The following is a 12,468-nucleotide window of genomic DNA, read 5'->3' as shown; positions in this document are numbered from 1 at the left end:
TCATCGGAAGCACACGCATACTCTCCGATGTACTGAAGATCCGCGGTTTCGATATCGTAGCGCTGCAGGAGGTGTGCTGGACAGGTTCGATGGTGCGAACGTTTAGAGGTAATCATACCATCTACCAGAGCTGCGGCAACACACGTGAGCTGGGTACAGCTTTTATATGCAATGGCGCGTGATCGGGTGGTGGCCGATCAACGAAAGAATGTGCAAGTTGAGGCTCAAAGGCCGGTTCTTCAACTTCAGCATCATAAACGTGCATAGCCCTCACTCTGGAAGCACTGATGATGACAAGGACGCATTTTACGCGCAGCTCGAACGCGAATACGACCGCTGCCCAAGCCACGACGTCAAGATCATCATAGGAGATTTGAACGCTCAGGTTGGCCAGGAGGAGGAGTTCAGACCGACGATTGGAAAAATCAGCGCCCACCGGCTGACGAACGAGAACGGCCTAAGACTGATAGATTTTGCCGCCACCAAGAACATGGCCATTCGCAGCACCTACTTCCAGCACAGCCTCCCATATCAATACACCTGGAGATCACCACTGCAGACGTAAGCACAAATCGACCACGTTTTGATCGATGGACGGCACTTCTCCGATATTACCGATGTCAGAACCTATCATGGCGCTAACATCGACTCTGATCACTATCTAGTGATGGTGAAACTGCGCCAAAAACTATCCGTCATCAACAATGTACGGTATCGACGCCCGCCTCGGTATAACCTAGCACGACTGGCCCAACCGAACGTCGCCGCTGCATACGCGCAGCATCTCGAGATAGCGTTGCCGGAAGAGGGTGAGCATGACGAAGCCCCTCTTGAGGACTGCTGGAGCAACATAAAAGCAGCCATCAACAACGCAGCCGAGAGCATCGTCGGGTACGTGGAAAGGAGGACATGTAACGATTGGTTCGACGAAGAATGCAGGCAGGTTTTGGAGGAGAAGAATGCAGCACGGGCTGCAATGCTGCAGCAAGGAACGCGACAAAACGTGGAGCGATATAAAAGAAAACGAAAGCAGCAAACCCGCCTATTCCGGGACAAAAACCGCCGCCTGGAAGAAACGGAATGTGAAGAAATGGAACAGCTGCATCGTTCACAAGAAACGCGAAAGTTCTACGAGAAGCTTAATCCCGAAAAGGCTTCGTGCCGCGAGCCGAAATGTGTAGTGATAAGGACGGAAGCATCTTGACGGACGGACGTGAGGTGATTGAAAGGTGGAAGCAGCATTACGATGAACACCTGAATGGCACGGAGAACACAGGCGCCGAGGGTCACGACAACGGAGGAAGTGACTACGTCAGCACGGCGGATGAAGGAAACCAACCTGTCCCTACATTGAGGGAAGTTAAGGATGCCATCAACCAGCTCAAGAATAACAAGGCCGCTGGTAAGGATGCTATTGGAGCTGAACTCATCAAAATGGGCCCGGAGAGGTTGGCCGCCTGTCTGCACCGGCTGATTGTCAGAATCTGGGAAACGGAACAGCTGCCGGAGGAGTGGAAGCAAGGGGTCATATTAGCGTAGGGCGATTTTGAATCGATGTTCCAAAAATCGATGTTTTCATTCCGATTAATCGATTTTTTGAATCGATGTTTGAAGCGTCTGAAATCGGATGAATCGATTATTTTCATTCGATGTTTTAATTCGATTCATTTTGTTGAGCTTGAAGGATATTTATTAACGAGCTGATGGAAATAAATCTAATTTTAGACTAGTCATGCTGTAGTAAATCTTTTCTATAATATTTCAAAACTGATTAAATGAAACGAAAGCAAATGCACTTGGTCTCATTTTAAACTTCATAATTGTCAATATGAATTCGATTCGAATCGATTCAAAAACATCGATTCAAAGGATTCGATTAAATCGGTGAATCGATTCGGCAGTTCAATTGTGAATCGATTCAGTAACATCGATGTCATAGACAAATTTGCCCAATGCTAGGTCATATGCCCCATCTACAAAAAGGGCGACAAACTGGAATGTGAAAACTATCGTGCGATCTTTATCCTGAATGCTGCTTACAAATGAGTTTGTGGGAAGTTATCAAGCTGGTTTCATCAACGGCCGCTCAACAACGGACCAAATCTTTACTGTACGCAAATCCTCCAGAAATGCCGTGAATACCAAGTCCCAAAGCATCACTTGTTCATCGATTTCAAAGCGACTTATGATAGCATCGACCGCGAAGAGCTCATGCTCATGTAAAATCATGGACGAATACAGCTTTCCCGGGAAGCTCACAAGACTTATAAGAGCAACTATGGACGGTGTGCAGAATAGCGTGAAGATTTCGGGCGAACATTCTAGTTCGTTCGAATCCCGCCGGGGACTTCGACAGGGTGATGGACTTCCGTGCCTGCTGTTCAACATCGCGCTAGAAGGTGTCATGCGGAGAGCCGGGTTTAATAACCGAGGTACGATTTTCACAAGATCCAGCCAATTTGTTTGCTTCGCGGATGATATGGATATTGTCGGCAGAACATTTGGAACGGTGGCAGACCTGTACACCCGCCTGAAACGTGAAGCGATAAAAGTCGGCCTGGTGGTGAATGCGTCAAAAACAAAATACCGTGATTCGGGGTGTAGTTGATCAGTGGGGAGAAGTTGATCATTCATGTACCCACATGTATAAACTGTCAATAGAGCTATGATTTGATTTCAATTAGCACAATTTCTGTGACGTCGTATTACCTGATGGCTGTTGTTGATGTTCCTAAGTTCGGTTTGACATTCAAGATAATTATACCATGGAAAAACAGATTTTTTATGAAATGTTTGATGAACTGTTGAAGGGTTCTTCTCCACAGAATCGACTATTGACAAGGCTATATAAAGACACCATTTAAATAAACTATTTCTTACATTGCAGATATGTTCTGTCAATACAGTTTTAAATTTGCATTGTGGATAAACAATCATTTTCTGAGTGAAAATGTATTTTTTTGTGCGCGAGTTGCTAATTTCAAGGAAAATTGCATACCTTTATGCGTTTAATGTGGTGTGTTCTAAAATTTCCAACATTAAAATTCAAAATTAACCGATATATCATTAGGTTGTAAGATTTTTGGGACTTGTTCCAGATTCAGTGACCCCATATTTAGTGAATAGCATATCTCTTTATTTCAGGAAACTTATCGCAATAATTGATCAACTTCACCCCGGAATCAAAAACTACACTTTTTGATTTAAAATAAATGTTTTTGTAATTAAGTGAACATTTCGTCAAAATTTCGTTTGAATAATTCAATAGATATCCAACCAGTACATGTTTTAAAAATATGTGGATAGTAATACATGAATTCTACTAGGACTTATAGAACAGAATCGCTCGAAAGTGATCAACTTCACCCCATTTTACGGTACATGGAAGTACATAGGCGGAACCGAGCGCGACAGAGCCCGCCTGGGAAGCAGTGTTACGATAGACGGGGATACTTTTGAGGTGGTTGATGATTTCGTCTACCTCGGATCCTTGTTAACGGCTGATAACAACGTTAGTCGGGAAATACGGAGACTCATCATTAGGGGAAGTCGCGCCTACTATGGGCTCCAGAAGAAGCTGCGGTCGAGAAAGATTCACCCCCGCACCAAATGTACCATGTACAATACGTTTATAAGACCGGTGGTCCTCTATGGACATGAAGCATGGACCATGCTGGAAGAGGACCTGCAAGCACTTGGAGTGTTCGAACGAAGGATGCTTAGGACGATCCTTGGCGGAGTGCAGGAGAACGGTGTGTGGCGGCGGAGAATGAACCACGAGCTCGCTAGGCTCTACGGCGAACCCAGTATTCAAAAGGTTGCGAAAGCCGGAAGGGTGCGTTGGGCAGGGCATGTTGCAAGACTACCGGACAACAATCCTGCAAAGATGGTGTTCGCGCCGAATCCGGTTGGCACAAGAAGGCGGGGAGCACAGCGAGCAAGGTGGCTTGATCAGGTGCAACAAGATCTGGAGAACGTGGGCCAAAATCGAAGTTGGAGAGACACAGCCATGGAGCGAGTAAATTGGCGTAACATCGTTAACGATTACATCAAATTAATTGATGTAACACCAACTAAATAAATAATAATACGACCAAAATTCCCACCGGGGGTTAGTTACCCGATCTTCCCCAAGGTTACTCGTACCCCGGCCAGTACCACGAGGAGGTAGGGATAGGAGTTGCTGGGCAAGAGGCTAAGGATCGCACAAAGAGTCTATTTTATTCCTGCAGGTACGCGAGGTATCAATGGTACACCATACCCAGCCATTTACCGCCCCTTGTCAGGAAAATATGTCGACTGAAAACATTTGTTAAATATATCAACTAAGAATGATAAGCTACTGTCTGGAAGTTTCTTGGTGAGGATGTAGAAAATTTCCATCATCGCCGGGAGCTTTCATTTTTTTGATTTTTTTAATAATAGTTTTCACTGCTTCCAAATCTCCCAGGAATTTTCGAAAACGTTCTTTTGATTGAGAATGTTTTCAAAGTCCTGAGGAACTTGATTTTTTATTGGACTAGTGAGTCATAAACTAATATCGTGCGTGCTTTCAAACAGCATAGCATGTTTTTGGGCTTCGTAGCCGTGCGGTTAGTGTCACCAAGGCATTTAGCCGCATCGTGCTAAGGAGTGTGGGTTCGATTCCCGCTTCAGGCCGAAAAACTATTCGACAGGAATGTTTCCCGACTGTGCCACTGGGCGTTGCATGCTAGTCCGTTGTCTAGTGTGGTGCTTCCTTCAAAGGGCAAATAGTCCACTGGAAGCATTAACGTGCAGTGTCTTTTTTAATTAGTTAGCAATAATTTGTTTTCCTCTTTCAATGCCGGTATTGGCTTCTGAGAGGTTTGGTTTCTTAATTGTGAAAATCGTTCTTCAATTTCTTTCTGCAGATCCTGCTATATAAATTTCATTGCAGGATCGCGAGTGCGTTGAAATTGCCTTCTCCTCACGTTTTTGAGACGGATCAAGAGTTTAAGATAATGGTCTATAACGGAGGATTCGAATTTTACTTCATATTTTGATATTGCAATGCCCCTGGCTTCAACCGTGAAATTTGTAAAAGCTGAAACTTGCCAATATTAAGTTTATTATTTAATTTTTATTTGGTTTTATGACCTTTTAACTTATAAAAGTCATTCAGGTCGTGTTTCTTAGATTACATTAAATTTAATAATACATGTTGATATTTTTGAAAAACTCAATACATTTTTTCACTTCATCGATATTACAGTGAGAGGCAAAATAAAGTGCCCACCTTACCAGTTTTCGAATTTCTCTCATTGATTTGGTTCAAATTAAAGTTAACACACCTAAATCTTTTGTGATATTTTATTTTTGATGTTCTTTTAAAGTTGCACTTACGAAATTTTGATAAAAAAAAGAATTTTACTTAAAGAAAAAGAAAATCAATTTGTATTGAAAAAAAAGTAGTGACAAAAATAAGTGCCCACTTCCTTCTTGGCCCCAGAAAAGATGATTTAAGAAAAATAAAAAGCAATTTAATAGTTAATGTGTCCTCCTTTGGCCTTAAGGACTTGCTGGAGGCTCTTCGGCATGCTTTTCACCAGGTTTTGTAGGTGTTGTGGATCTAGTTCTTCCCAGGCGCGCTCCAAGGCTTCAAAATAATTATTTTTGTTGGTAACACCAGTTTTTTCAACCCTAGCATCGAGAATCGCCCACAAATTCTCGATGGGGTTGAGGTCTGGGCTTTGTGGAGGCCATTCCAGCGGTTTAATCCGACAAGACCGGAAGAAAGACTTGGTCTTCTTTCCAGTATGCTTCGGGTCGTTGTTCTAGAGAAATATGAATTTCTCTTCAAGGCCCGTCTGGATCAGCGAAACCTCCAGATTTTCCAGCAAGATGTTAATGTAGGAATCTGCCATCATTATTCCGTCGATTTTCACGAGGTTTTCTACTCCACTCCATGAAAAACACCCCCAGACCATCACATTTCCTCCTCCATGCTTCACCGTTCCTTGGATGTGGTGCTCTGCATCACACACGAGCCCGCCGCTCTCGGTTAGACAGCTCGAGCTTCAGGAGCGCCACATCCAAGGAACGGTGACGCATGGAAGTGTGATGTGATGAAATGTGATGGTCTGGGGGTGTTTTTCATGGAGTGGAGTAGGAAGCGTCGTGAAAATCGACGGAATAATGACGGCAGATTCCTACATTAACATCTTGCTGGAAAATCTGGAGGTTTCGCTGATCCAGACGGGCCTTGAAGAGAAATTCATATTTCTCTAGAACAACGACCCGAAGCATACTGGAAAGAAGACCAAGTCTTTCTTCCGGTCTTGTCGGATTAAACCGCTGGAATGGCCTCCACAAAGCCCAGACCTCAACCCCATCGAGAATTTGTGGGCGATTCTCGATGCTAGGGTTGAAAAAACTGGTGTTACCAACAAAAATAATTATTTTGAAGCCTTGGAGCGCGCCTGGGAAGAACTAGATCCACAACACCTACAAAACCTGGTGAAAAGCATGCCGAAGAGCCTCCAGCAAGTCCTTAAGGCCAAAGGAGGACACATTAACTATTAAATTGCTTTTTATTTTTCTTAAATCATCTTTTCTGGGGCCAAGAAGGAAGTGGGCACTTATTTTTGTCACTACTTTTTTTTCAATACAAATTGATTTTCTTTTTCTTTAAGTAAAATTCTTTTTTTAATCAAAATTTCGTAAGTGCAACTTTAAAAGAACATCAAAAATAAAATATCACAAAAGATTTAGGTGTGTTAACTTTAATTTGAACCAAATCAATGAGAGAAATTCGAAAACTGGTAAGGTGGGCACTTTATTTTGCCTCTCACTGTATCTCCTAGGGCGATGTATAACGATTCTGCAATACCGCTGTCTCTTCTGGCTTGGACATATTTTCTGCAGTCAATTATAATATGTTCTATAGTAACTGGAACTTCGCAACTGCCACATTGTTCAGGCTCCACATTGGCCATCAGATGGACGTGAGTTAGTGCAGTATGGCCCAAGGTATTTAGAAGGGAGGTAGTACGATGTGTCAAGTACAGCATTCCGCCATATTGGAAGCTAGATGACAGCTGGCAGGTTTGCTATTCTCGATCACGTCAGCAAGCCATGAAATACTAGGAAAATTTTTCCACTGACATCATTTTGTTTCAGAATACGTCAGTTCTATTCCCACAGTCTGTACATACTCAGCATCATGGCTTTATTCACAAAATACAACAAAACTGAGAATAAGAGTGGATTTTCAGATGTCGCACGGTTTGCCATCATCTGAATTATCAGGCAGCTTCTATGTAGGAAAAGCGGATTTTTTTTCCAACAGTATTGTGCACAATACAACAGCGAGAGAATTGAATTGTGAACGAATAAATATATGGATTCAGGCAACCGGAATACATTCCAAAAAACATGCAAAATTAAATCGCATTTTATTGAGCAGTATGTGTTACAGGTCAGCGTAGTACACACTCGACATTTTCAACGATTAAGCAATGCTACATTGTGGCCTGTATTCACCGATCAGTTTTCCTTGCTGAAAAAAAACAATCGTTAGTATATCGTAGTGCCAATAACTTCATATCCGTCCGCATGTTCCGGATTTCGAGAATCAGTCGGTGGTACGAGATAGCATAAAGTTTCGACGAGCTCTCTCTCCATCGTAGACCATCGCCGTGTACCTACGCTATGGATAACATCCTCCCATTCAATTCTCTTGCGATTCTTCTGGTCGATTCCCTGGAAAAATACAACTCCACACTGAGTAAAGACATGCCACATTTCATTTAATTGAGTTTACTGTACTCTGAAAACAGCAAGATTACCATTAATTTTTAGATAAAACTACAAAATAACTTACTTTCAAAAGCTTGAACATTTTTTTCGCATAACCGAAACACTACGTTCAATAATAAACAATCCAATGGAAACGATAGCAACCACAAGAGGGGAAGATTCCATCAACAGATACGCCAGCTCGCCGACTAGCCTGCTGTCATTTTCCTCACCTCGCTGTTTCCAACACCCCGCATCCATTGACTGCTTAGATTGCTGTACCTCTCTTCAAAATATCTTGGTATGGCCGATCCGTAATCGTGTCAAAACTCGACTCTCATGACATTGCAGACTCCTGGACGTTTTCCACTCAAAAGGCGATGATTTGATCCGGCGAAGCTTAGTTGTGCTGTTGTGCCAAATAGTGGAACGCATGTTCCACAAGTAGTAACGAACAATTCGCTTGAAATCGGGATAAGGTATACTAGGAGATGCTTCTAGCATAGGACGATTCGTAGCATTTTTTGCAAGTTCGTCAGCGCGCTCATTGCCAGCAATCCCACTATGTGCTGGGACCCAGTATAGTTTTAAATTACCATTGCTTTCCGCTATTAGGCGCCGAATTTGTGTAATCCAAGGATGATTCAAACTGGTACCAAGTACAGCTGTGAGTACAATTTGCGAGTCACTAAAAATCACTGTGTTTCTTTCTTCGGAATATTTTTCGGTTGATATTGCCCACGCTTCCGCACTGAATATTGAGAGTTCTTTTGGTAAACGTATACTCATGTCTTGATGCGGACCATGAATTCCACAGCCAACACCTGTCTCACTTAATGAACCGTCCGTATACACATGAAATTGATCGTTGTATTCTTTCCTCACTATTTCTTCAAAGTTGCATTTCTTCACAAAAAGGACCTTGGTAAAATTGCGGGATTCTTACGTGACCAGGATGGCGCATCCAATCTCCTTTAAACGGAATCCCTGCCGGGGTGACAGAGGGAATCGCTAAGCCTAGCCAGTCGGCTGCCTCCATTGCTCGAAGGTAAACAGGTGAGTCGTCATCTATACGTTGCCTTTCGGGTTGACGTACAGCATATAAGATCATCTGCTCTTTCGCATAATAATCCAATGGCAACATTCCCGATTCCGCTAACACGCTTTCAATAGGACTTGAGCGAAAGGCTCCAGTACAGCACTGAATCGCTTCGTGGTAGATTGGGAAAATAGGTTTCAAGTCTGCAGCACTGGTTTTAGGGGATCCGTAGAGTAGCTTAAGGAGGAGTACAACTTGAAGAATGCGAAGCATTAATGAGCTTTCAGCACCAAAATCTCGATTTCCCAGAGATTTAAATAGATTCAATATTTTTCGTCCTTCCGTACGCACTATAGCGACGTGTTGTTTGAAAGATAACCGGATCCAGCGAGAGTCCAGCCAAACTCCTAATACTTTATGTGCTGTAACAAACTCAACGGTTTTGTCTCCATACTTGAGTGGGGGCTGCTGACGTTTGTGAAATCGTTTGGTGCAAATATGCATGGCAACTGTTTTGGATACCGACATTTTAAACCCAGTTCTATTGCACCATAATTCAATCTGCTTCAAAACCTTCTGCAATTTGTGACGAGTATGAAGAACGTTCGAGCTGGAGACTCCGATGGTTATATCGTCAGCAAACATCTCTAACAGGGCTGCATCCTTAACATATTTTCGAATAGAGTTAACCGCGAGCAAGAAGAATGTAACCGCTAAAACCGAGCCTTGGGGGACTCCATTTTGCAGTATTTTTGCTGATGACGTAAATTCCTTTTAACAAACTCTAAATGAGCGTTCGTCGAGGAATTTGCGGCAGAATTTTGCCAATCGCCCACCGATGTTCGCTTCATGTACAGTGGGGATTCGCTCGTTGGAAGTCCGTTAGTTGGATGTTCGCTAATTGGAATAAATTCCAATTAAAAAGCACTCGAATGTCAGAATTAAATGTCAAACGTTGCTTGACATTCACACGTCATCGATTTTGAGGGGCTCTCCAATGAACTTCAAGATAAAGTGATTTTTAATAAAATAAATAATACTTCACATGTGAAAGAATTTATATTTCTTTATATGTAATTCATGTAATGCGATTGTTTGTTCAACTCAAACAAGTTTAATAGAATTCATTATTTCAAGTTACGCTTCTCCCATTCTTTACGAAAGAGTTTGTTTCGTAGAGCTGTTAGTATGGTGGTTTCTTGAAGATCATCTCGGACGTAGTCAATAACATTGTCTAATGATTTGAGCACGTCGCCGAAAATCTGCCTGCGGCTTGGAGATTCTTCGTGTTTTTCTTGTGGCTCGTCTGATACCTGATCATTCTCATCGGAAGTACTCAACCATTCTTCATCGGTACATGTTGTATCATCCAGTCGTCGTAGGACTGATCTTACGATTTCTTCGTCAGTGTACTGATAGTTTGATTCACTCAATATATTTCCTTCTGAATCAACTACCTGGTCATTGAGCCAACGGTCAATATCACTTTCACTCGTTTCCGTACCAGCAATTTCGTCCGCGGCAGCAATGAGGAACTTGATGTCACCAGCGGTATCCTCCAATGTATACGCAACAGGCAATAGCTGATTATGTTCGTACCCTGGGAATTCATCGATCAGTTTGTTCCAAGAGTTCGTTATTGTTGAAGCAGATATCTCATCCCACGAGCTAGCCAACCAACCCATGCATTGCGATAGCGAGACATTTTTCAACCGCTGATTGAAAGAGAGATGCTCATCTTCAAGAATCAACTTTAACATCAGCTTTTTCTTATATCGGGTTTTGATTGCGTTGATACCGGATTGGTCCATGGGTTGGCACTCACTAGTGACATTGGGTGGTAAGTAAATAACTTGGATCAAACCATCATCACTCCGAAGATCTCATCCTATGTGGTGAGCCGAGCAATTATCCAATACCAACAGTGCTTTAGGTTCCAGGTCATTTTCCTTACTGAACTTGCGCACAGCTGGAACAAACTCTTCATCGAACCACTTCTGAAATAAAGCCCGAGTCATCCAGGCCTTTTTTGCATTATAATAAGAAACCGGAAGTGATTTCTTATCGCGCGGTAAATCTCGAGGGTTTTCCGACATGCCGATGAACATAAGCTTCAATTTCAGGGTTCCGTCCATATTCGAGCAAGGCATGAAAGTGTACCTGATTCGATTGAGTTTACGGCCAGCGGCAGCTTTCTCATCCTACAGGATAACTGTACGGGATGCGATGAGTTTAATAAAGAGTGCGGATTCATCGGCATTGAATAATTGCGAAGGACTCAGACCTAATTCCAAAATTTTTTTTCATCAATATTGGTTTCAAATTGACGTAAGCTTCATGGTCTGCCGAAGCTTTCTCTCCAGCTGTTACAGCAGTGCGTAGGCCAAAACGATTTCGGAAACGGCGAGCCCATCCATTTGATGCCAGAAAGTGGCATTCTTCGTAACATCCCTTTCCTTGAAAGTGTTCAAAGAGCTGTTTGGCCTTTGCCTTTAGCACTTCCGACGGAACTACAACGTTAGCATTCCGTTGCTGTAATACCCATACGAACAATGCCTGTTCTAGCAACGGGAAACTCTGTACCTTCAGAGTTCGTCGCTCCTCAACTCCGTGTTCTCTATAGGTGTCTACTTTTGATTTGATGGTCTCCTTTTGCTTAACGAATCGGCTCACAGATGAACATCCAACTCCGTATTTTTTGGCGATTTGCTCGTAAGATATCTCACGAGCTTCAACATCCCGGATGATATCCAGCTTTTTAGCCAGAGTTAGTGTTGTGTGCTTCCGCTTGATCGGCTTACTTTCCCCCGGCGAATTCATTTCCTATCGATTGCGTATAAATTAATAAGTTTTATAATAATGAAGAATATTTATAACTCACCTCGAAACAAGAGAACAAGTCGAAACACAACAAAACTTTCTCAATTTATATTTGAGCAACAGATCTTCATAAATGCTGAACTTTTACGAAAGTGAAAAAGTAAATAAACAATCAGTACACCCCCCAAGAGATTTCGCCCAGCTGTCAGTTGGTCCAACTAACGAACACGATTCGCTAGTCGGAAGGCAGTCGTGTTCCAACGAGCGAATCCCCGCTGTAGTCCTTCAAGAATAAGTCGACGCCAAGTTCTGTCGTAAGCTTTTTCAATATCCAGGAGAAGTAGTTCTGCGTGTTTTTTTTTTGCCACCGCATTACGTGCAAACTGTTCTATTTTTGTCAACGTGTCCAAGGTTTGCCTTCCTCTTCTGAAGCCAGCTTGCTGTTGATTAAATGCATCCTGCTCTTCAAGTGCTTCTAACAATCTTCGGTTTACCATGCGTTCGAAGAGTTTGAGCACACAGCTGGAGAGATGAATGGGCCGTAGGTTGTGAGGATCATTCAAACTTTTTCCAGGTTTAGGGATTGGGATAAGCAAAGTTTTTTTTTTTTTTTTTTTTTTTTTTTTTTTTTTTTTTTTTTTTTTTTTTTTTTTTTTTTTTTTTTTTTTTTTTTTTTTTTTTTTTTTTTTTTTTTTTTTTTTTTTTTTTAATTTTCTTTATTAGTATCATTCCAAACATTACATTCATTTCTTATATCTAGGTGTTCTGTGTTATTAGACAACACTATCATCCTAATTTGGTAAAACAAATTTCAGATTTAATTAACATTTTGTTAACAACATATTACATTT

The 12,468-nt window shown here is 42.1% G+C and overlaps 1 protein-coding gene and 1 long non-coding RNA gene across 2 annotated transcripts; both read right to left on the bottom strand.

Moving 5' to 3' along the window:
- Positions 1-7,384: 7,384 nt before the first annotated feature.
- On the bottom strand, positions 7,385-8,052 carry LOC110674395. The gene is made up of 3 exons (XR_002498825.1): positions 7,844-8,052; positions 7,669-7,722; positions 7,385-7,519 (listed from the first exon to the last, which is right to left on the bottom strand). It is a non-coding gene; the product is annotated as an uncharacterized LOC110674395 (long non-coding RNA).
- A 2,628-nt stretch (positions 8,053-10,680) lies between these two features.
- LOC110674143 (tigger transposable element-derived protein 2-like) lies at positions 10,681-11,617 on the bottom strand. Its single transcript, XM_021837931.1, has 2 exons — positions 11,168-11,617; positions 10,681-10,998 (listed from the first exon to the last, which is right to left on the bottom strand). The coding sequence occupies exons 1-2, from the start codon at positions 11,615-11,617 to the stop codon at positions 10,681-10,683; spliced, it is 768 nt and encodes a 255-aa protein (XP_021693623.1).
- Positions 11,618-12,468: the final 851 nt, after the last annotated feature.

The sequence above is a fragment of the Aedes aegypti genome, chromosome 1, assembly GCF_002204515.2.
Source record: "Aedes aegypti strain LVP_AGWG chromosome 1, AaegL5.0 Primary Assembly, whole genome shotgun sequence".
Classification (NCBI taxonomy): Eukaryota; Metazoa; Arthropoda; class Insecta; order Diptera; family Culicidae; genus Aedes; species Aedes aegypti.
This window is presented reverse-complemented; position numbering and strand designations above follow the sequence as displayed.